At 42.5% G+C, this 26,149-nt stretch overlaps 1 protein-coding gene, 1 long non-coding RNA gene and 2 pseudogenes across 2 annotated transcripts; 3 read left to right on the forward strand and 1 right to left on the reverse strand.

Moving 5' to 3' along the window:
• Nucleotides 1-105: 105 nt before the first annotated feature.
• LOC103638206 (uncharacterized) lies at nucleotides 106-3,650 on the reverse strand. Its single transcript, XR_558621.3, has 3 exons — nucleotides 3,166-3,650; nucleotides 658-2,918; nucleotides 106-548 (listed from the first exon to the last, which is right to left on the reverse strand). It is a non-coding gene; the product is annotated as an uncharacterized lncRNA (long non-coding RNA).
• A 624-nt stretch (nucleotides 3,651-4,274) lies between these two features.
• On the forward strand, nucleotides 4,275-6,799 carry LOC103639866 (uncharacterized; annotated as a pseudogene).
• A 4,253-nt stretch (nucleotides 6,800-11,052) lies between these two features.
• On the forward strand, nucleotides 11,053-11,276 carry LOC111590240 (uncharacterized; annotated as a pseudogene).
• Nucleotides 11,277-15,017: 3,741 nt separating this feature from the next.
• On the forward strand, nucleotides 15,018-16,173 carry LOC103638207 (zinc finger protein CONSTANS-LIKE 15). Its single transcript, XM_035962514.1, has 3 exons — nucleotides 15,018-15,528; nucleotides 15,609-15,745; nucleotides 15,837-16,173. The coding sequence occupies exons 1-3, from the start codon at nucleotides 15,055-15,057 to the stop codon at nucleotides 15,934-15,936; spliced, it is 711 nt and encodes a 236-aa protein (XP_035818407.1). The 5' UTR covers nucleotides 15,018-15,054; the 3' UTR covers nucleotides 15,937-16,173.
• Nucleotides 16,174-26,149: the final 9,976 nt, after the last annotated feature.

Raw genomic sequence — 26,149 nt, forward strand, 5'->3', positions numbered from 1 at the left:
GCCTAGTGCCTCAGTCTCACTACAATTAAAATGCAAACTGCTAGCACTAAAATGCAAATTGCAATAACAGTTTATAGACAAGTTAAATGTTGAATACTTTATGACTTGAATAAACATAAGGGGACATAGTCACATTACTCACAAACTGAAATAACACTTAAGTCTGCAATACCAACTCCAATAGCAAAAGTGCAAGACAATAAAGTCTGCCAACTCCAACAGTTACACTACCTCAGTATTCAGTAACATCACTACCATCTCCAACAGTAAGACAATAAAGTCTGCAATACGAATGCAACTACAAATTCTCAAGTCTAAACAGTGAAGAGATAAACAAAAGAAGTAAAGAACCATGCCACAGCCGCACAACCTAACAGGTGACAGCCCACAGTTACACAAATACAAGTGGCATGCAACTACCACCATCCAAAATTCCAGAATCAAATGCCACTTGTTGTGTGCTCATCCATGTGAACATGTCCATGAGTGATGACTGATGAGTCCATCATCCATGCGACTTGCTATGTGATCAACCATCCAATTGTCCACTACAAAGCATCAAATAAGACAATAAGTATTTAATGAAAAAAATTAAAGATCAAAACCACTCAAGTAGGTAATCGCTTACTACTTAGTAGTAGCATGATACAAACTTACAAAGATATCAAGATCTAGTTGCTCTCCACCAAACTTTTTGGAAATGCATTGTTTTCAATATCGTCTTCTTCATCTTGCTCCAAAAAATAAATAGAGCATTACATTGATAAAAAAATAGAAAACACACTAGAATAAAAAAGTAGAAGAATATCATACTACAATACATATGACTCCCATCATGTGCACTTCGAATCCAACTAGAGGAGCATATCAATGCCTCTACCATAGAAGGGCTTAGAGAGCTACGATAGTCATCTAGAGTTCGACCCCCAGTGCGAAAAGTAGACTCTGAAGACACAGAGGTAGCGGGCACAATTAAGAACTTTGCCATCCTCGACACCACTGGAAATCTATGTGAGTTAACCTTGCACCAGCTTAGCAAATCAAAATCCTTATCAGCCAAACTCACATTGTTTCATCCAATAGATGAGCAACTCACTTTTTGATGGATTCACTTCAGTAGATGATAAGTATGACTGAAACTCACATGATGCAGTAGGCAAACTACAAGATCTATTCATTGCCAATGATGATGATGCACTAAGCTTGCTTTGAGCAGCTTTTCTCTCTCTATGTTGCATCTCATAGTCTTCATACAACTTTTCCAATTCGTCTCTAAATTCTTCTATCTCAAATCCAACTTGGTCTACATAAAAAATCTTACCAAAACACCACTCAATATATCTCATCTTATACCTTGGATCTAGGATAGTAGCAATCACCATAACATTGTTCCTTTATTCCCAATACTTGTTGAATTTCTCCATCATCGCAATACCCATTTTTTCATATTAAAATTAGTAGAAACCATTGCTGCTCTCAATGCAATTTTGACATCCACATTATGGGGATAGAATAGGTTTGCGGTGGGGTAGGAAGAAGTTGACAGTGTAGTGGTTCCTAAAGAGGCTAGAATTGGCTCAATTGCAGCAAACAAATCTCATTCTTCTAATGTAGGTTTCCACTTATAATTCAAATCTGAATCAGCCTATGTCTTTATAGCTTCTTTGTAAGCTATAGTAGTGCGCAACATCTTATATGTTGAACCCCACCTCGTTGAGACATCAAGCCTCATCCCTTCTCCAATTTGAATTGCAGGAGATCTACAAATGTCAACAAACTTATGCATACAAGATGGAGACTTCTTAAGGTACTTGACTGTTAACCTTAGGTTTTCTATCAAAGAAGCTAATGCAGCGGCTCCATCATTGACAACCAAATTGATGATGTGTGCACAACAACAGACATGGAAGTATTTTGAAATGAAAGCATTCCCCTTTCTAGCTGCAAATCTAGCCCTCAGACCACGTATAGCACTGTCATTGTTTGCAACATTATCTAGAGTGAAAGAAATAATCTTATCTTCTATTTTCCATGCAGTAACACAACATATGCAGCTTGTCCTATCACATGTCCTTTGGAGGGTCTAACTCAAAAAAATTCAGCACACAATATTGCATTTTCCAATCTTTATCAATGTAGTGTGCAACCAAACACATATAGGACAACATTTGATTAGATGTCCATAAATCAGTGGTCAAGGAAATGAAATCCACACCTTTAAGGGCCTTAGCCAATGATTCTTTTTCAGACTCATAAACCTTTATACATTCAGCTCTTATGGTCTTTCTACCAATAAATTCATACAACAGATTCATATACTTCATGACAATATTAAACCATGTGTGCTCAACCATTCTAAACGGGTACTCATGAACTATAATCATCTTAGCATTTAATTTTTAGACTTGTTCATGATTATATTCTCTAGGAGATGAGATAGTAGGGAGACCACAACCAGATTCACCTGCCTTTGAAGGAGCAAAGTTCAACAGTGTTTGATCTAGCTTTTCTTCAATATGCTTTCGATACTTGGGACAGTTCTTCAATAGCACTTTGCCTTCAACTATAAAGCTTGTTACAATATTTGCACTTTGCCTTCAATAGCGGATTCTCCTTATCTGACTTATTGGGCACATTAATCTTATCACAGACCTCCCAAACCTTGGATTTGCTCTTGCTGCCCCCCTCAACCTTAACTGGCATCTTCACCCCTCGACGACTTTTCTTGGCTCTATCGCCATCAGATTCATTAACTGTAACAACATCAGCATCTTTCCCACCTAGCACTGTCATCTCATCCTCAGACATGTCATCATTATGGTCAAAAGAGTTGCTCTCTGAATCAGTCTCATCTCTTTCACTCCTCCCTTTCCCTTGCACAGCTGAACGAGCTGATAATGAATCCATCACTTAGCAATCTACAAACAAGAATAAGAAAGTGAACTTTAGTCATTTCTAAGCAAAACAAAGTGACCATAGGGAGTGTCTCATTTCACCCACTTGACTTAACATCTTTCAAACTATTCGAAACAGGGAGCAGGGGACTAGTAGTCAATTCTGAGTCTAGATAATATAATAACATGGCTCTTTTTCTTCATATATCACAAATAACTAGATGATACATTTGAGCAAAGGAATGAAATTATGAAATAGCTAGTGAGCTACCATGCACTGAAGATTTGCTGTCGCGCACTGAAGATCGGCTGCTGGCGCCCGGCGGGACGCGTATGGTGCTTGTCTTGCTGCGGCTGAGGGGAGGGCAATGTCGAGTTGAGCTGGTGAAGAAGCCAGTGCCCGATAGTCCGGCAACCCCGGTGCCTCGGCGACCCGAAGGGGAAGGGAGCACGGCGCGGCTGTGCAGGTGCAGCGGTGCGGAGCACGGCCACTCGGAGGTGAATGAGAAGGGAGCACGTCCACTCGACCGGAGGCAAAGGGGAAGGCCACAGGCCAGAACCGAAAATGGCGGGGGGAGGGACTGAGGGAGCCAACAGCCAGGGACGGGCAGACCGGCGGGCGGCGGCTGTCATGGACTCACGGTGTCACCCAGGCGTTGTGCTGTGCATTGTGCTTGTGCAGGCCTATGGGGGGAGGCCCACGAAGGTGACTTGGCGTCTTGGTCTAGGTTTGGGCTCGTGAGCCAGTTTGGCTCGGCTTGGTTGAAAAAACGATCCAGAAAATTTAGCTCGACTTGTTCTGGGCTCGTGAACCGCCTCGAGCGAAACCACTCTGAGCTCGATCTGGTTCACGAGCTTCGAGCTATTTTTCTAGCCCTAATATGATGCACAACATAGGAGACACCTGATCTATAGAGGTCTAGGTAATCGAAGCATAATACTTCGGGTTGATTGTATTGATTGGGAGTGGAAATTGGCTAAGTGTGTAACTGTAACATCTCAGATGTTTACACCACAATAATCACAGGAAGAGTCTACCAAAGTTAATAATAGAAATTAGAACCTCTCATGAAAAGGGCTTTCCACATCGGTTATGTACGGTGTGTGAAAGCATTTGTACAAATCATCATAGGAGGGTTAAAATAAACAAACAAACAATCTAGTCCATAACACACTAAACTCAAAAATTTTTTGTAAAAAATAGATATTTACACATATATACTTTTGACTATATATATAACCGTAAGAAAGACTTTGGTATTAATATAAAAAATAAATAAACTAATAAACAAAAACAAAAGGGAAAATCTAAAATAAAAAGTGAAGAAGACTCACCAATGCTCAGCCGAGCGTACGTGCGCACGCACGGGCTCGCCACGCATGCGTGTAGCAGGTGCGTAGCGGGTGCTACGTGTCGGGCTGATAGTGGCCACCGTCCTAACCCGTAAAAAATAGAGCTGAAGTGTATCTGTTTTCTCCCACCGATCTAACCTGTTTCTCTCCCTGCCATTTGCCACCCATTCGTCTTCTATTTTTTCACAGGACCAAAGATAGCTTCCTCACATACGCAACAGCAGTGCAGCCCACGCTTGTTTCGTTCTTTCTTCGCTCGCTTCTGCGTCTCCTATTCCTCCAATTGTTGCCGCGTCGCGAACGTCGTTCGACAGCAGCAGTGCGCTTGTCTGCATTTCCAGCCACGACTCAAGCGGATCGAAGCTCACGGTAGCAGCTTCGCTTTCTTGGACAACACCGACGACCTCTCTCTGGCCTTTCCCACTCCGTTTTAGATACTAATCCACTATCTAAATTCATCTAAATACGATTAGTCTGTCTCCGATGTAGTCCCTAGTTAGAGTTCCTATCATCCATGGTAGTGAGACTTTGTTTGCGACCAATAAAATTTTTATATAAAATCAATCCCTTAAACTAAGGCTAAGACGTAGGAAGAAATAAAAAACTTTATGTCGCGACCCTAGCCGATCCGATCAACAGGAATTATGTAATTTTAATTTGATACAAGAAGAAAAGAAAAACAAACGGATGAAACGAGTTAGACATAAAATATTCTATCTATTTTAAAGACAAAAGAAATAAAAAAATTATCACACTACCATCCGTCCAAAACTTCAATTTAAATAAATTCGTATGTGAATGAAGATGACCGCTCAATATTCATGTATGTGCATCCCCTGTAGATTTTAATATCATCGACGCAGAGTACGTGCTAGTACCGGCGACAGAAGGTGGACAACAAGAGGGTGATCTGTCCACGGTCGAGGTTGCGCAAGACCAGAATCCCACTTCGGAAGACATTTTCCCCGACCCAACTCAAGAAGGTAAGCCCCAGTTTTATGCATAACCTGTTATATGCTATTTTACTGCAACTTTATTTGTAGGCCTGTTTTGTTTACTACGTGTAGGAGTTGTTTGAAACCATAGCGGCATGAACTTAGGTTCATTTTGAAATGAATACTAGTATGCTAGGTCGAGTAGCTGCTATGCTAATTAGAGATCTCGGTAGAAGTTAAGTGATTTTTCTAGCACTCGCGCGAGATCAGGTATTGATGTTCATACTTTTGATAATGGAATTTATGATTGTCTATGGACATGGATCCTGGGGGATTCCCTGTCTATGGAACGAAATTTGGAATAAGGATTAATGTGTGGATACTTTGTATCAAGCGTTTGAATGTACTAAACACATGCTGATAAATATGGTAATCGGTAAGCCTAGTACCTGACTGAACCTACACGTGGACTTTCTTCCCACTTGCTCTAAAACGAGGTTTTCCATAATAGCTAGTGGTGGATACAAGAGCTAGGGATGGCAACAGGTTGGATTCGGATCGAGTATAATAAATACCCGCCCGCGATCGTACCCGTGGGTAAAAAATTGTACCCGTGCTCGTACCCATCGGGTATCGGGTACCCGCGGGTATATATATATATATATATCTAAAAACAATATAGAAAAATTCCAGAAAATATAATCGTAGCCAGCAAAAATTCTAGAAAACTTATGCGTACAGGGAACACTTCGAACAAGTCTTCATGAATTATGCGTCAACACATGCATACAGATTATAATATGGGAACACTTCAAGTCTTCATGATACATGCTCACTAGTTTTTAGTTTTTACGGATATCCACAGGTAACCCGCGGGCGAAAAAAATATCCATACCCGATTTTATCACGGGTCGGGCGCGGGCAAGGCCCGCGGGTACAAATTCGTACCCGAACCCGACAGGTCGGATATCCGGCGGATATCCGAACCCATGGGTAAAATTGCCATCCCTAACAAGAGCAGTCACTGCACGGCGGGGTCTGGGGCAGTGGGGCTTTGTATCCAAGGGGAGTGGGCTCTGTTCCACGTACTGGGAATCGACGGGGACGGTTGACGAGGGTGGGGCCGGAGTGCCACCTGTATGTCGTGTGTTTAGGTTCACCTTGCAAGGTTGAAACTCGATTCGAATCATCTGCTTCTCGCAGCTAATGAGACTACTTGATTGATGTACTGCATTGAGTAAAAAGTGAAATGAGGTTGATACTTAAGAATGCTGCTTGTTATAATTGCTTGTTACCATGGTTGCTTAGAAAGGAAGCAAACCTAGTTAAGTCTACAACTAGAATTTGAAGCTAAAACTTGGCTCACAATTAAACAACTGCTTTTGGCAAACCAACCCCTCAACCAAACAGCCTCATGTGTCTAGAGGTAGTGGAGTAGTTTCCACACGCCGGGTAAGTCTCGCTGAGTATTAGTATACTCAGCCTTGCTTGTGGCATTTTGTTCCAGGTGCTAACATAGAGGAGATGGTTGCTGGAATAACTTGGCCGAGTCATCTACCACCTGGATGGACGGTCGAGTGGGATATGACCTCCTCGGGAGAGGATCATGTGGAGTAGCTCATGGTCGGCTTCGCCATCCTACTTATGTATCATTAGCTTACCGTTAGCATGGTGTTACCTATATTTCCGCTGCCAGTGAAACTTGGAACCAATGGTTTTATGTTCAAACCTTTGTCTTATAATAATAATAATGGTACTTAATATGGCATGTTATTATATTTGTGGATGGTTGTATTCTTTGTTCTCATCTTCGAATGAGATGTGGTTATCGATCATGTATATGTGGTTAAATCGGATGTGATCCGACAGACTGTCAGTTTAATCCCCTTTAAGTGTGTTGTCACCCTCGGGGTGGAAGTCAATGCACTTAAGTTGGATTACACTGGGCGGTTCCGCCATAATAACTGTGTCTTTGTGCGTGTCCTCTAGGTTGATTGTATTGATTGGGAGTGGAAAATGGCTAAGTGTGTGCATGTATTTGTGTGTGTTGAGTTTGTCTACGCGTGTGGATGACTTGAGTTGGCCTCCCCTTGTGAAGGGCCCCTCTTCCTTTTAGTCCAAGGGAAAGATGGTTACAAGTTATATGGGGTCGGTCTGATAGCTTCTCCCCGTCTACTGACAGAGAAGGTGTAAACTTCCATCTTTGGCCCTGTTGTATTTTTGTCGCCACGTTATGGGTGGTCACAGTCATCTATGCGTTGTGGTCGAATGTCATCACCGGACCTGACAGACATCGTCCATGCGTGTGCCCATAGTGGCGCACTGGTGCCACTCCCAGGATGTCTGGGTCTGTCAACCAGCGTGGCATAGGTTATGGGCATGATCATGCATGTTTCATCATACAAGCATAATAAATCTTTTACTCCACCAACTCCTTGACCTAATTGCGGCGTGGGCAGCTAGACACATGGTGCTCTTAGAGCCCTTTTGGGGCGCTAGGGATTAGGGGGCACGCGGCGCACCTAGACCCCATTATGGTCACAAAACGAGTGGACATAAAAGGCCTCGCAGGGGGTTGTTGGCATTGATGGACTCCCCACATGTGGCGCATCCGAACCCCATCAGGGACAAGGGACACCAGTGACACATGTCGCATCTGGACCCCATCAATGGATTGGCAGGGGCATCCGCAGGATGAGAGTTGGGTTATAACATGTCAATGGATTGGCGAGGGCGTCCGTAGGATGGGAGCTTGGTTAAAACATGCGTGGTAGGTGGCCTCCCATGTGGCAGGATCCCAACCACACATTCTTTCCCTCGTAACTGTCTTCTTGATATGCCTCATCATGAAGGTGGGGGCTTCAACATACTTATGCTATAGCACATGGGGTATCCGTACCTAGGGGTGGTGATAATGGCACCAGACCCACTATAGGCTCTAGAGTCTATGAGTGAGGATAGAATTATAAAACACGGGCTGCATGAGCAGCGATGCATCAGAAGCTAAACTGACACCGTCTCCCAATTTCTCGGGCCTCGTGCACCGTCTTTGAGTCTTATCCATTCAGGTGGATCATAAATGTAGGCATTGGAGCGTCCATGAAGGAGTAATCAAGCACATGAGCACTCAACTTTCCTCCTGCCAAAAGCACCCCTTTGCCTTTCGAAGCCCGCTTCACGTTCCCTCGAGGGCTCTACTCCCCTTCTCTTATCGTGTTCTCCCATGGTGGTAATGGACCCCATTGAATAAGACCACACTTCCCAAGTCGAGATTGAGCAACGAGAGGGTGCTTGCGGTGTACAACATGTTGTTGGGGTGGATGGACCCAGTGATGAGCGACAAGGTGGTCCTAACCTCCTAGCCAATGTAGCACATTGTGCCCAGGACATGTCGTCTTCAACGCTCACCTCCTAGCAAGGCTATGGTTTCTAGCCTCACCCTTCTTGGTGATGGCACTTGAGTTCTATTGGATCTAGATCTCGCATCTCTCCCCAACTCCATCCTCATCATGGCAACTTTCGTCGATCTCTATGAGATGTTCGTGGGGTGTGTGCAAGCCATACACTATTTTGCTAGTTCTTCATCCTACGATGGACCATGCAAGGGACAATCTATGACAAATGCTACTTCTAGGGGCGTACTAGTGGCCTCATACATACATTACCTTGAACCTAGTGAGTTGCTAGGACTTGTGGAAGATGTCGTGGTTCTACCTACAGTCAAACAAGTAGGACCACATTGCCCTGACCTTTGATCTACCTGCCTCTTTTTCTAAGACATAGGAGGCCCTACCAGACCTAGATCTAGCATTCGCTCCTTTTAGGTTTTAGGCCAATTGTGCCACCATGGATGATGGCCACGGATGTGTGACAACAGGCACGACAAGGATGCTGCTTAGGGGAGTGAGAGTCGGTGTCTGAGAGGGCACCATGGTCCTCTCCCTCCGTAGTGGGCTCACAAGTTGCCATGTTGGTGCTACAACGACATGCATAGCAATCTATGTGGCACACCAACTAATGGCAGGTGGTCTGTTCGAGGTATCGAAAGCACCACCTTTTAGGTTCGCAAGGGCTTAGGCGATCACCACGATATCAGGACCTCTATCAAGACTCAAAGAACTCTAGGTTCACGAGACAGGGCACAACTTGGGGCTGTGTATTATGCACAAGAGACACCTAATTTAGAGAGGTTTGGGCCACTAGAGCATAATACCCTACGTCCTCTTAGTTACTTGATTGTATTGCTCGGAAAATGACTAAGTGTGTGTGTGTGTGTGTGTCCGTGGGTGTTGAGTCCGTGGCCTCACCTTGTGAAGGAGACCCTCTCTCCCTTTTATAGTCCAAGTGCGATGGGGTTATAGGTTATGTGGGGTCAGCTTGATAGCCTGACCCTTCCTACTACACTCTAGAAGGTGTAAACGTGCATCTTTATTCTTATGGCATCATCACCTACACGTCATGGATGGTCACAATCATCTATGTGTCATGATCGGATGTAGTCACTGGACGTGGCAAACGTCATCCATGCTTTCGCCCATAATGCGCACTGGTACCACACCCAGGATGTTTGGGCTTGACAACCAGTGTGACTAAGGCTGTGGGCGGTCATACCTATCCTGTCATACATACACAACAACTCCTTAACTCACCAAATACTTGACCAACCACTGCATGGGCGTCTAGACGCATGGTGTGCTCGGAGCCCTTAAGGGGTGCTGGGGATCCTGGGTCACATGGCGCACTCGGAACCCATTTTGGTTGGCATAATGAGTGGACGTAGGAGTCCTCTGGCTCCGATGGGAGCCCTAGGACACATGACGCATCTAGACCCCGTTAGGGAGAAGGGACGCCAGAGATAAGTGTCACAATCAGACCCTATCAATAGATTGGTGGGGGTGTCCATAGAACGGGAGCTTGGTTAAGACGTCTATGGCAGGGGACCTGCCATGCGACCAAATGTGGCAGGGTTCCAGTCGCATATTCTTGTTATAACTGGGTGATATGACCCATCGTGATGGTTGGGGCCTTAGCGAGTTATAATGTAGCGCACAAGGGTTGGGCATTTGGTTTTTCTTGAAACTTCGGTTTGGTTTTTTGGTTTTAAAAGCTTTGTTTTTCAAATATTAGGAACCGATCAGTTTTCTAGAAAATGAAAACCGATAAGTTCAGTTTCAATTTTTTACTTTGATTTTTCGGTAAAAACCGAATACCAAACTTATACTCAAGAAGGCTACAAGACAACACATTACACATAATTTTAAAAAGTAAAAATTATATAGATAAAAATACTTAAAGGTGCATCATACATCACATACAAATAAGTGAATAACAATTTAATTGCATCACACATTTAGTTCACATAATCAAAGAGTCAAAATTTTGAATTGGTAAAGTTTGGTATTCGTTTTTTTTGGTATTTCAGTTCAGTATACGGTGAAAACCGATTACGATACCGAATACCGAAATTCTCAGGTGTAAAAACCGAAACCGAACTAAACTACCAAAAAACCAAATTTTCGGTTTGGTTTGGTATGGTTCAATTCGTTTCTCAGTTTACGGTAAAAAAGTGCCCACCCCTACGCACAAGGTACACATGCTTAGGGGTGTTGACACAAATACTTCTGTAAAACACGAGTTTTGTGTATCGTGCATCACACATGATGCGCATAGAGTATATATGTTTTTCTCCTCCATGTCTCAATCAATAAATAGGTCGTTACCTTCTAGATGGGTCGTGAGAAAACACCTAAACCCAACATGACATGAAGCCACACGCAGCGCAACACCCCTAGATTGTACAACCTCACTAGCTGAAGGAGGACGAGTGACTGAGTGAGCTATAAAAATGGACCAGGTCTCCTTTTTAACTCGTACCTCTCTCAGCCTTTTAGCTAAGATAAAGTGCAGTATCTACAATTTAATTTCTGGTATATGTGGGCTATATGTCCACTTTTAATTTGTTTTTTGTGGGAAGGGTTCACTTTAATTTTAAATTTATTTTTAATGTAGATGGCCCATCACACCGCTTGCCACTAGACCTTGGATGTCGTACAACTGTTGCACTATACCATCAAATATGATTGGTGTACCGCCACAATGCACAGACATAGTACTAATCTCTCTCACACTATATATATAGTGTGCCTATGCGTGTGTGTGTGTGTTTATACCTATTCTATATTTGTATCTTCATGTCCTATATGTGATTTAGATTTATGACTAGTGCTCAATCTATGTATCTCTATTTATATTTGTTCTATATCTCTACGTTCATGTGAAAGGGAAATGTGTTAGATAGCCATTTATATCTATTTTGGCGATTAAGTGTTCAACACACCAGCATAGACTAACTAGTCTGATATGAGTATGATCACATGTTCACTTGAAGGCAAAGTGAAGTACTAAGTCCAAATGAGCTAAGCTGGAGGCTAAAAGTGCAACTTTGGGTAAAACAGTATAAACATGAGGTTTGTGTGTTTGTATAAGTTACATATACCTTACACTAAGTTTTAGCACTTTTTGTTTGATGTCTAACTCAATTCTGTGAGAAAAGTGCTTCTAGGACTTAGTTTGAGCCACATTGCAAATCCCGGTGAAACTATGGCGAAAAGGTGAGTTTTCCACACTTACTCAATTGGATTATGTGCTAACTATGTTTGCCTAAGTCGCAGGGAAGATCCCATGAATAGCCAAAAATATTTGGAGTTGTTTGGCTCAAAAGAGCCAAAACTAAGCACTTCTGGGCCTCAGTGGACCGGTCCGGTGGTGCACCAGACCGAGTCCACAGGGGCCCAGGACTTGATCTTTTGGTGGCCTAGCGCACCAGACCATGTGGGTGTGCACCGAACCGCCCGTACGGACAAACAATGAAGTATCAAGAATTTAATTATAAAATTCACCAGATCGTCACTGTTCATGGTCTGGTGGCATGGCATACCAAACCGCCTCCAACGGCTAGTCTTCGACGTGCGCGGGTGAGAAAACGGCTAGCTAACGTGGCACCTGGTCTGGAGGTGCATCAGACCGCTCCGGTGCCCGTCAGCGAAGGAAAGTGCTAATCAGAATCCGGACTCGAGGCACATGGACCCGGTTTAGTGGTGCACCATATCGAGTCTATAGGGGCCTAGGGCTTGGTCTTTTTGCGGCCTGGCGCACTGGACCATCATTGTTCATGGTCCAGTGGTGCACTGGACTGCCTCCAACGACTAGTCTTCAGTGTGCGCGGGCAAGCCAACGGCTAGCTAATGTGACACCCGGTCTGGAGGTGCACTAGACCGGTTCGGTGCTCGTCGGCGAAGGAAAGTGCCAATAAGAATCTTGGACTCGGGGCACATGAACTTGGTCCGGTGGCACACCGGATCGGTCTGGTGCCCCGTAGGAAGCTAAATTTTGAGATCTTTTTGCAAGGAAGGTGCAACGACTATGGAGCCTTTTGGGATATAAAAGGACTCCCATGGCGACCTCCTTCATCACCGAAGCACTCCAAGAGCATACATAACTTCGACACTCTGCCACGACGTTGTTTTGTGATTCTAGTGAGATTCGAGCGCTATTTTGAGCTGTTTCTTGTGACACTTGTGTTTGTGCTCTTGTGATCTTCTTTCTTGCGTTGTATTGCTGCATTTTGCTCTTATGTGTGTACTCTCTCACTTTCTTGTGCTCAAGCTTTTAACTCTGATTCGTGTACGACTGCAAGAGACTCCAATTTGTGTAGATTCTTTGCGAAAGGGATTCATATTGACAAGGAAGACCGTGGCACTCAAGTCCGATCTCTGTATCACTCGAGAGGGGTTGAAAGCAATCCTTGTGCTCTGGGACACCATAACGTGGATGTAGGCAAGCATTTCACGCTTGGCCGAAGCACAGATAAAATCGCCTGTCTCATTCAGTTGGAATATTGCTCTTAGTTTAAATCATATCTTGAAAGAGCAATCAAATGAAGAGAACTTTCTCTCTTCTTCTCATCACGAACTTGGTTTATGTTTTGCGCTAACTCTAATTTTGGACCAAGTTTGTGTTTTAGTGTCAATTTTGCAAGATCACCTATTCACCCGTTCTCGGTGTTCTCACCATGTCCTATATATGATTTGGATTTATGACTCTAGTGATACCAGTTAGAGTGACTTGCATCCAACGATGGTATAGTTTGGTTTCGTTATAAGATTTTTTTCATCAACGTCCTCTAAATTCATCCTCTATATCATTTTTTATAGACTCCTCTAAAAGATTCTCTCCTTTATATCTTCTCCCTCTGCAACAACGTTCTCTATACATAAATATCTATATTAGAGACATAATTTACTTTTAATTTTTGTTCGTACGTATTTGTCATACCCTCAAATGTATTCTCAAATGTATTGTACATATCTTAGTTTTGCTAAATCTATTGTTTAAAATATTAAAATGAATAGAGGTTAGGAAATGATAACTATATATATAGAGAGAGGATATAGCATGATCCTCTTTATTTATGGTGTGTTTGGTTGAGAAGCGGAAGGGAATGGAACAGCTCCATTCTTATTTTTTTGATGTTTGGTTTCAACGGAGGAGAGCGGAGCGACTCCTAGAGTCTATATAAGGTAAATATTTGGGATGCTCTCGCTCCACCAAAACGACTGGATGTGAGCGCTCTCACGGACGCGAGCGCTGATCTCATCCACTCCACAGTCATATGCAGTGGCGGACGTAGGACAAAAATTCAGGAGGGGCCAAAAAGACCACATGAAAGCCATGATTTTCTAGCTCGCCAAGTCCGCCGACCGTAGGGGACAAGTCATATCGTTGCGACGAGCGAGATCTAGCTTGTCGAGTGGATCGATGTCACGATAAAAACAGGACAAGGGACGAATACGCCAGGAAGGGGCGAAGTCGGGTGGTGTCGCATCGTTAATGGGTCGGCAGCGGAAATGGGGCAGCGAGCAGACTGGTTTTGGTGGTGTCGGGAAGATTAGAGTCAGACTGGTAGATGCAAGGACTGGACCGAGAGGATCCGACGAGCAAGCTCATAACATGGTTGTTTTAGGTCATGTTCTAAACCTTTAGAGCTAATTGTTAACTAGTTTTAGCTGGGTTAGGGTATCTAACAACTAATACTTATTTGAGGGGTACAACTAACAATTAGTTGATCCATTCTAAACCTCTCGACTAATTTTAGCTACTAGCTATTAGTTTTAGAGATTTAGAACAAGACTTTATACTATCTAAAACTTTGTCTTTTTCTACACTTAATACTAAATAATCATTAGACATAAAAGGGTGTACAAAATTGAGGGGGGCCATGACCCATTTTGCTCCCCTTTGGATCCGCCTATGGTCATATGACTCTCCAACCAAACAATGAACAGAGCGGCTCCGCTCTATTCTACTATTCAACCAAACAAAAAATATAACGGCTCCGTTCTACTTGCCAAACACTAAATAAAATGGCTCAATTCTTAGAAACTCGAATGGAGCCGCTCCATCTCAGTTGGCTCCCAACCAAACACATCCTAGAGAACTGTTTGGAGGATACTGTTGGAGAGATGGAAATAATCTCCTCTAAAGTTTACGGTGCAGGAGGATTTAGAGGACTGGCTAGAGAGTCTCTCATGTTTGTTAGTCTATACCCTAATATTAAAGATACTGACAATAATGTGAAAAGACATCATAGTACTGTATGCAAGTTCATGCAGCACGTACGTACGTTTGTGTGAAGGAATAGGATAGATCCATGCACTGCATGGTCGGGATCCAGCTAGTTAGCGATCCGATGACTCGCGCGCGGCAACTGATCTGAGTAACCGCCATGCCCATGCATCACTAGCTATCCACCATCACCAACGCCTTCCACCGCCGCCTCAGGTCCGGTCCGGTTCTCTTCGCCGCGGCGGCGGATGGCCCTGCCGCTCTACGGCTGCAGGTCCTGCGCTGTGCATGATGCCATCATCTTCTGCCACTGCTGTGACGCCAGGCTGTGCCTGCACTGCGACGCCGCCGTGCACGGGGCTACCGAGGCGGGGGCGCTCCACCCGCGCGCCCGGCTCTGCGACGCGTGCGGCGCCGCGCCGGCCGCGCTGCGCTGCGACGGCACCGTGACGCTGTGCGCCGTGTGCGTCGGCCGCGGTGCTCCCGGCGTGACCCGCACCCGCGTGGCCACGTACACCGGCTGTCCGGGCCCTGCTGAGATGGTGCGCCTCATTTCCGTAGACCCACCGCAGCTGGAGCAGGACTTTGAGGCCTGGCTCGCAGACAAGCTCCCGCGTTTGGTCGTGGAGGAGGATGTTGGGCTCCCGCCAGACTGGGATGTCGCCGTGGAAACTGCAAGGCTTGAGAAGATGCTGGCAGAATGCTGTGAGCCTGAGACTGAGGTAGAAATATACCACTGATCTGTTTTTTTTCTTCTTCTAAATAAATATAATGGGTTGACAATGGCTTACCGCCGGAGAAGATAAATTTGATGCAGGAAGCTGACCAGCAGCGACTGCAGATGCAGATGCTGCTGCAAGATGCAAGCGCTATGGCCAAGAAGCGAGAGGGGAGAGAGAGGGCCAAACAAAGATATATCGAGAAGAGGAAGAATAGAAGGTGCGCGCGCTCTGAACAACTAACTAGCTAGCTAGCTACCTTGTGACGACGACATCTGATTCTAGCTTGTACTGTACGTGGATTATTGCAGGTTCTGCAAGCAGATCATGTATGCTTCTCGTAAGGCCAGAGCAGACACGAGATGGCGAGTGAAAGGCCGCTTTGCCAAGCAGGCTTCCGCTAGCTTCTAGTGATCTCCCTGATCTGCTTTCACAGTCATTTTTGTGTTGTCATCTCGCTCGCACTTTGCTCAATCCCTCTTCGGCTTCAACAACAAATTTCTCTTGGGTAATTTATTTTCCATAATTACATATATTTTCCCTGCTTGTCAGATGTAATATTTTTCTTTCCTTTTATTCAAGAACTAAATGCAATTCAATACGTATGTGGATCGGACTATATATCATCGATAAACATGAGTTAGTTTCCATGACACTCTGCACAGCTAAACTAGGCAGGCTTAACATGTTACCGGCCATAGCACAATGGCTATGTCTCGGATATATATATATATATAGCTCTGGATCCCTGAAATATCTAAACCAGTAAGCCATATATAGCTGACAAAGATAACAAAAACATTAAAATTGGTTCGAGAGAATGGGAAATAAAAAATCTACAGAAGGAAATATAGGTCAAAAAATAAAGTAACATGTGGTCGAGCTGAGTGTCTAGATCGCCGACATGCCAGAACAAAAGAAAAAGATAAATAATCACAAACCATAAAAAAGAGGGTGAATTTAACTTCTCTAAACATTCTTGTAATAATTAAATTCTAATTTAAATGGCTAATGTGCAAAGAAAGAGTTTTACATCTTAATTTCAACCCTAAGTTATCATGACAATTAAAAAAATATAAACACTTCAAATAATTTGCTCGAATGTAATTATGAATACTAGTAAGCTATAACTCATAAAAATGACGAAAACTTGAAAATCGGTTCGAGACCACAAAAATTCAAAGATTTATACAAGAAAAATAATATGTTGCTAAATGCCTAGATTGTCATGTTTGACGCACCAGAACAAACAAAAGCTTAGAAATCGGAAACCTAAAAATAGGAACCACAAAAAAGTTAGGAACAGAATCCTAATTTTGGGATTTATAAAATATCCTTAAAAAATTAAGAATTAAAATGTCATTAATAATAATTTCATTTCTTTTCAACATAATTTGATCTAGAACGGTCAAATGGTAACAATAGATAAGTTTGAACTTTTAAAACTAGACATTGAATATGGACTTAAAAAGGGATAATAGGAAACACATGAGAATATCCTTATATGATTTATGCTATTGAAAAATGTATTTATAAATGTCCACGAAAATATTTAATTTAATGTATCTCTTAATAGAGATTATTCCTTAGAAAATATTTTCTATTAAAACAAATAAGTTTTTGAGTGAACTTTAATTTGACTCCATGTTCAAAATAGTTAAGATAAATAAGGTGTGTGCATTGCAAAATCAAAACAATTGCCCAAGAATATATATAAAAATAATTAGTATAAAATACTTTGCATTCATTCTGATTTCTTTTGTTTGTGCATTTAAACTTGAGTGGAAATTAAAACTTGAATTTGAATTGAATTTGAAACTTAGAAATTAGAAAAGTTGAAAAAGGAAACAAAAAAGGAAAGAAGAAAAAATAATGCTTGGGCTGAAACCTCTAGCTCGGCCCACACCCCTCCACACTCTCGCCCCAGTCCTCCGCTTGATATTATTGAAAATGGTTATTATTGGCTATTTTCGACAAAAATAGGAGTTGATTGGCCATTCATAATTGACCAGAGGTTCGTACACCTCACCCCATATATGTTTCCTTGTCATAGGTCACATTATTGGATTTCTGGTAGAGACCAGTTCTTTGTAAAAAATCTGCAGGTGTTAGCCTTCTGTATTATTGAAAATGATCGTTCATGGCTATTTTCGACAAAAATGGGGTTGTGTTGCCATCGACCATCGACCAGAGGCTTATACACCTCACTCCACATATGTTTCCTTGCCATAGGTCACATTCTTGGATTTTGGCTGTAGATCATTTCTTGGTTAAAAATCCGTAGGTGTTAGCTTTCGGTATTATTCAAAATGGTCGTTCATGGCTATTTTCGACAAAAATAGGGGTTGTGTGGCCATTGACCATCGACCAGAGGCTCATTCACGACAGCCCACATATGTTTCCTTGCCATAGGTCACATTCTTGGATTTTGGCTGAAGACCATTTCTTGGTCAAAAATACGTAGGTGTTAGCCTTCAGTATTATTGAAAATGGTCATTCATGGCTATTTTCAAAAAATGGGGGTTGAATGGCCATTCATCAAGGACCAGAGGCTTGTACACCTTACGTCACATATGTTTCCTTGCCATAGGTCACAATATTGGATTTCTGGTGGAGACCAGTTCTATATCAAAAATCTATAGGTGTTAGCCTTCGGTAATATTGAAAATGATCGTTCATGGCCATTTTCGACAAAAATGCATTGTTTCCTTGCCATAGCTCACATTATTGGATTTCTGGTGGAGACCAGTTCTTTGTAAAAAATCTATAGGTGTTAGCCTTCGGTATTATTGAAAATGATCGTTCATGGCTATTTTCGACAAAAATGGGGTATTGTTGCCATTGATCATCGACCAGAGGCTTGTACACCTCACCCCACGTATGTTTCCTTGCCATAGGTCACATTCTTGGATTTTGGCTGGAGACCATTTCTTGGTCAAACATCCGTAGGTGTTAGCCTTCGGTATTATTCAAAATGGTCGATCATGGCTATTTTCAACAAAAATGGGGGTTTGTGTGGCCATTAATCATCGAACAGAGGCTCGTTCATGTCACCCCGCATATATTTATTTTTGACAAAAATAGAGGTTGTGTGGCCTTTGATCATCAACCAGAGGCTCGTACACCTCACCCACATATGTTTCCTTGCCGTGGATCAAATTCTTGGATTTCTGGAGGAGACCATTTCTTGGTAAAAAAAATCTGTAGGTGTTAGCCTTCGGTATTATTGAAAATGGTCATTCATGCTATTTCGACAAAATGTGGCTTGTCTAGCCATTGATCATGGACCAAAGGCTCGTACACCTCACCCCACATAAGTTTCCCTGCCATAGATCACATTCTATAATTTCTAGTGTAGACCATTTCTTGGTCAAAAATCCGTAGGTGTTAGCGTTCTGTATTATTGAAAATGGTCGTTTGTGGCTATTTTCGACAAAATGGGGGTTGTGTGGCCATTGATCATCGACCAGAGGCTCGCACACCTGAACCCACATATGTTTCCTTGCCATAGGTCACATTCTTGTATTTCTGGTGGAGACCCTTTCTTGGTCAAAAACCCGTAGGTGTTAGCCTTCGGTATTATTGAAAATGGTCGTTCATTCTATTTTTGACAAAAATGGGGGTTGTGTAGCCATTGACCATCGAACACTGGCTCGTACACCTGACCCCACATACGTTTTCTTGCCATAGGTCACATTCTTGGATTTCTGGTGGGGTCCATTTCTTGGTCAAAAATCCATAGGTGTTAGCATTCGTTATTATTGAAAATGCTCGTTCTTGCTATTTTGGACGAAAATGGGGGTTGTGTGGCCACTGATCACCGACCAGAGGCTCATACACCTGACCCCATATATGTTTCCTTGCCATAGATCACATTCTTGGATTTTTGGTGGAGATGATTTCTTGGTCACAAATCCGTAGGTGTTAGCCTTCGTTATTATTGAAAATGCTCATTCATGGCTATTTTCGGCAAAAATGAAGGTTGTGTGGCCATTGATCATCGACTAGAGGCTCCTACACGTCACCCCACATAGGTTTCCTTGCCATAGATCACATTCTTGGTTTTCTGGTGGAGACCATTTCTTGGACAAAAATCCGTTGGTGTTAGCCTTCGGTATTATTGAAAATGGTCCTTCATGCTATTTTCGACAAAAATGGGAGTTGTGTGGCCATTGATCATCGACCAGAGCCTCGTACACTGCACCCCACATATGTTTTCTTGCCATATGTGAGGTGAGGTGTACGAGCATCTGGTCGATGATCAATAGCCACACAACCCCTATGTTTTCGAAAATTGCATGAACGACCATTTTCAATAATATCGAAGGCTAACACCTATTGATTTTTGACCAAGAAATGGTCTCCACCAGAAATCCAAGAATGTGATCCATGGCAAGGAAACAAATGTGGGGTGAAGTGTATGAGCCTCTGGTGGATCATCAACGGCCACACAACCCCCATTTTAGTCGAAAATAGCATAAACGACCATTTTCAATAATACCTAAGGCTAACTCCTATGAATTATTGACTAAGAAATGGTCTCCAACAGAAATCCAAAAATGTGATCTATGGTAAGGAAACATATGTGGGGTGAGGTGTATGATCCTATGGTCGATGATCAATGGCCACACAACCCCCATTTTTTGTTGAAAATAGCCATGATCGACCATTTTCAATAATACCGAAGGCTAACACCTACAAATTTTTGACCAGGAAATGGTCTCCACCAGAAATTCAAGAATGTGATCTATGGCAAGGAAACAAATGTAGGGAGATGCGTACGAGCCTCTGGTCTATGATCAATGGCCACACGACCCCTATTTTTGTCGAAAATACCATGAACGACCATTTTCAATAATACAAAAGTCTACCACCAACGGATTTTTGACCAAGAAATGGTCCCCACCAGAAATCCAAGAATGTGACATATGCCAAGGAAATATATGTGGGATCAGGTGTACGAGCCTCTGTTCGATATTCAATGGCTACACAACCCCCATTTTTGACAAAAATAGAATGAACGACCATTTTCAATAATACCGAAGGCTAACACCTATGGATTTTTTACCAAGAAATGGTCTCCACCAGAAATCCAAGAATGTGAACTATGGCAAGGAAACATATGAGGGGTCAGGTGAACGAGCCTCTATTCGATGGTCAATGGCTACACAACCCCATTTTTGTCAAAATTAGAATGAACGACCATTTTCAGTAACACCGAAGGCTAACACCTATGGATTTTTGACTAAGAATTGGTCTCCACCAGAAATCCAAGAATGTGATCAATGGCAAGGAAACATATGGGGGTATGGTGTACGAGCCTCTGGTCGATGATCAATGGCCACACAACCCCCATTTTGTCGAAAATAGCCATGAACGGCCATTTTCAATAATACCAAAGGCTAACACCTACGAATTTTTTACCAAGAAATGGTCTCCACCAGAAATATAAGAATGTGATCTATGGAAAGGAAACATATTTGGGGTGAGGTGTAAAAGCCTTTGGTCAATGATCAATGGCCACACAACTCCAATTTTTGTCAAAAATAGTATGAACGACCAATTTGAATAATACCGAAGGCTAACACCAATGAATTTTTCACTAAGAAATGGTCTCCATAAAAAATCCAAGAATGTGATCTTTGGCAAGGAAACATATGTGGTGTGAGGTGTACGAGCCTCTGGTTGACGATCAAAGGCCATACAACCCCTATTTTTATAGAAAATAGCATGAACGACCATTTTCAATAATACCGAAGGCTAACACCTACGGATTTTTGACCAAGAAATGGTCTCCACCAGAAATCCAAGAATGTGATATATGGCAAGGAAACATATCTAGGTGAGGTGAACGAGCCTCTGTTCATTGATCAATGGCCACACAACCCCCATTTTTGTCGAAAATAGCCATCAACAACCATTTTCAATAATACCGAAAGCTAACACCTATGGATTTTTGACCAAGAAATGGCCTCCGCCAGAAATCCAAGAATGTGAACTATGGCAAGGAAACATATGTGGGGTGAGGCGAATGAGCCTTTGGTCAATGATCAATGGCCACACAACCCCCATTTTTGTCGAAAATAGACATGAACGACCATTTTCAATAATACCGAAGGCTAACACCTACGGATTTTTGACCAAGAAATGGTCTCCACCAGAAATCCAAGAATGTGACCCATGGCAAGGAAACATATGTGGGGTGCGGTGTACAAGCCTCTGGTCGATGATCAATTGCCACACATCCCCCATTTTTGTCAGAAATAGCCATGAACGACCATTTTCAATAATATCGAAGGCTAACACCCACAAATTTTTCACCAAGAAATAGTCTCCACCAGAAATCCAAGAATGTGACCTATGGAAAGGAAACATATGTGGGGTGAGGTGTACGAGCAACTGGTCGATGTTCAATGGCCACACAACCCCCATTTTTGTCGAAAATAGCATGAACGACCATTTTCAATAATACCGAAGGCTAACACCTATAGATTTTTGACCAAGAAATGGTCTCCATAAAAATCCAAGAATGTGATCTATGACAAGAAAAAATACGTGGGGTGAAGTGTACGTGACTCTGGTCGATGATCAATGGACACCCAAACCCCATTTTTTTCAAAAATAGCATGAACGACCATTTTCAATAATACCGAAGGCTAACACCTACAGATTTTTGACCTAGTAATGGTCTCCGCCAGAAATCCAAGAATGTGTTCTTTGGCAAGGAAACATATGGCAAGGAAACATATGTGGGGTGAGGTGTACAAGCCACTGGTCAACGGTCAATGGCCACGCAACCCCATTTTTGTCGAAAACAGCCATGAACGACCATTTTCAATAATACCGAAGGCTAACACCTACGGATTCTTGACCAAGAAATGGTCTCCACCAAAAATCCAAGAATTTGATCTATGGCAAGGAAACATATGTCGGGTGAGGTGTACAAGCCTCTGGTCGATGATAAGTGGCTGCACAATTCCCACTTTTGTCAATTATAGCTTTGACGACCATTTTCAGTAATACCAAAGGCTAACACCTACAGATTTTTGAACAAGATATGGTCTCTACCAGAAATGCAAGAATGTGATCTATGATAAGGAAACATATGTGGGGTGTGGTGTATGAGCCTCTAGTCGATGATCAATGGCCACACAACCCCCATTTTTGTCGAAAATAACATGAACGACCATTTTCAATAATACCAAAGGTTAAGACCTACGATTTTTTGACCAAGAAATGGTCTCCAACAGAAATCCAAGAATGTGATCTATGGTAAGGAAACATATGTGGGGTGAGGTTTATGATCCTCTGGTCGATGATCAATGGTCCCACAACCCCCATTTTTGTCGAAAATAGCCATGAATGACCATTTTCAATAATACCAAAGGCTAACACCTACAAATTTTTGACCAGGTAATGGTTTCCACCAGGAATCCAAGAATGTGATCTATGGCAAGGAAACAAATGTAGGGAGATGTGTACGAGTCTCTAGTCGATGATCAATGGCCACACAACCCCTATTTTTGTCGAGAATAGCGTGAACGACCATTTTCAATAATACGGAAGGCTAACACCTACGAATTTTTGACCAAGAAATGGTCCCCACTAGAAATCAAAGAATGTGACATATGGCAAGGAAACTTATGTGGGGTCAGGTGTATGAGCCTCTGTTCGATGGTCAATGGCTACATAACTCACATTTTTGTCGAAAATCGAATGAATGACTATTTTCAATAATACCGAAGACTAACATCTACGGATTTTTGACCAAGAAATGGTCTCCACCAGAAATCCAAGAATGTGATCTATGGCAAGGAAACATATGTGGGGTGAGGTGTACGAGCCTATGGTCGATGATTAATGGCAACACAACCCCTATTTTGTCAAAAATAGGCATGAACGATTATTTTCAATAATACTGAAGGCTAACACCTATGGATTTTTTATGAAGAAATGGTCACCTCCAAAAATCCAAGAATGTGATCTATGCAAGGAAACATATATGGGGTGAGGTGTACAAGCCTCTAGTCAATGATCAAATGCCACACAACTCCCATTTTTGTCGAAAATAGTATGAGCGACCATTTTCAATAATACCGAAGACTAACACCAACAGATTTTTTTACCAAGAAATGGTCTCCACCAAAAATCCAAGAATGTGATCTATGGCAAGGAACCATATGTGGGGTGAGGTGTACGAGCCTCTGGTTGATGATCAAAGGCCATGCAACCCTATTTTTGTCAAAATAGCATGAATGAGCATTTTCAATAATACCGAAGGCTAACACCTACAGATTTTTGACCAAGAAATGGTCTGTTGGGGGTATGCTTCGTAGCCGAAGATCCTAAAGAAATAAACACCTTCGGCAGATCCTCTCCAAAACAGCGCCGAAGCTATCAACTATAAAGCTTCGGTACAATGACATGTCTCAAGACGAAGGGGTGAACCGACTTAAAGATGAAATGACTTAAAGACCCATGATATTCTGTGTCATTATTATAGTTCATTGTAAAGGGTATAAATGTAATTATATACAGGCTGTGAACTGTGCCTATAAATAGGTGAACAGTACCCCTGTACTGTTCACGTGCTCTCCTGTAATCACGCATTGGGCATTTGTTTTTGCTTCACGCTGGTATTTTTGCTTTCCTTCGAGCCGAAGGTACATTTGTAATTTGTTATCATTTTTACAATAATGAAATAGAAATGAGTTAATAATAATACTCATGTGTTTAAATCATTTTACATATTTTTTACCCTTCCTCATTATTTGTTGTGTTTATGAAGGTATAACCTTCATAACCTTCGTCCAGAATCCATTATATCCTGAGGGAAATAATGCTTCGAAGGACGAAGGACTATAACATTTAACAATTTCTATGTTGCCTTGTTCTTGATTCATAGCATTTGAGAACAAGTCCCCAACATTGGCGCCCACCTCCGGTGAACTCACTTCCACTTTTTTGAGCTGATGGCTTCGATCAAGAATCAAGCTGGAACTGCTTCGGCTCCGAAGCTGGTTCTCCCGATAACAGGCGGTTCATGCTCAGAGCCGGCCAACAAGAAACAGAAGAAGGAGGCACAGAGAAGAGTACAACATGTAGGGGTACAAGGACCCTTCATCAAATCAAGATGGTCTCACATCCCAATTACCTTTTCTCAAGAGGATCTTCAGCTCAAGGATTACCCACACAATGATGCTATGGTTATCTCTTGTGTGATCAAAGGATTTCTGGTCCATAATGTTTTGGTTGATACAGGCAGTGCAACTGACATCATATTTGCTAAGGCCTTCAGACAGATGCAAGAGCCCGAAGACAAGATCCATGATGCCACACATCCCCTTTGTGGCTTCGGAGGAAGGCAGATTGTAGCACTTGGAAAAAATCACAATGCCAGTAACCTTCGGATTTATCAACAACACAAGGACTGAACAAGTTGTATTCAATATTATTGACATGGAATACCCTTACAATGCAATCATTGGTCATGGTACTCTCAATGCCTTCGAAGCAATTCTTCATCCAACATATCTTTGCATGAAGATACCTTCAGACCAAGGACCCATTACTATTCATGGAAGTCAGGAAGCTGCCAGAAGGGCCGAAGGAAACTGGACAGACTCAAAAGCAATCCATAACATAGATGGAGCTGAAGATTGTGAGCAATACAAGTTCAGAAGGGAGAAAGCTGCTTCGGCCGATCAGCCGATTTCCATGCTCTTATGCGAGGACATTGCAGAGCAGAAGGTGCTGTTGGGATCCCAACTGTCCGAAGAACAGGAGAAAACCTTGATAAGGTTTCTGTTCAACAACAAAGATGTTTTTTCATGGTCAGCTAATGATCTTTGCGGAGTTAACAGTGATGTTATTGAACACTCGCTCAATGTTGATCCATCTTTCAGACCCAGAAAGCAGAGGCTTCGGAAGATGTCTGATGATAAGGCCGAAGGTGCTCGGAATGAAGTGAAAATACTCCTCAGTGCCGAAGTTATCAGAGAGGTAAAATACCCAGAATGGCTGGCTAACACTGTTATGGTAAAGAAGGCCAATGGTAAATGGAGGATGTGTATCAATTTTACTGATCTCAACAAGGCCTGTCCGAAGGACGAGTTTCCATTGCCAAGGATAGATTCCCTAGTTGTTGCAGCAGCTTCATCAGAGCTTATGAGTCTGCTGGATTGTTATTCAGGCTATCATCAAATTTGGATGAAGAAGGAGGATGAGCCGAAGACCAGCTTCATAACCCCTAGTGGAACATATTGTTACCTTCGGATGCCTGAGGGGCTCAAGAATGCTGGAGGAAGCTTCAGCAGAATGACAGCGAAGGTTCTTCAATCTCAGATAGGCAGAAATGTGCTAACTTATGTTGATGATATCATTGTAAAAAGCACGAAGCAAGAGAATCACATTACTGATCTGCAGGAGACCTTCGCTAATTTTAGACAGGCCGGTTTAAAGTTGAATCCAGAAAAATGTGTCTTCGGAGTGAAGAAAGGGAAATTTCTTGGCTGCCTAGTTTCAACAAAAGGGATTGAGACTAATCCAAATAAAATCGAAGCTATCCTTCAAATGGAACCACCAAGTACAAAGAAGGGGGCTCAAAGATTAACAAGAAGACTGG

The sequence above is a fragment of the Zea mays genome, chromosome 9 (assembly GCF_902167145.1).
Source record: "Zea mays cultivar B73 chromosome 9, Zm-B73-REFERENCE-NAM-5.0, whole genome shotgun sequence".
Taxonomy (NCBI): Eukaryota; Viridiplantae; Streptophyta; class Magnoliopsida; order Poales; family Poaceae; genus Zea; species Zea mays.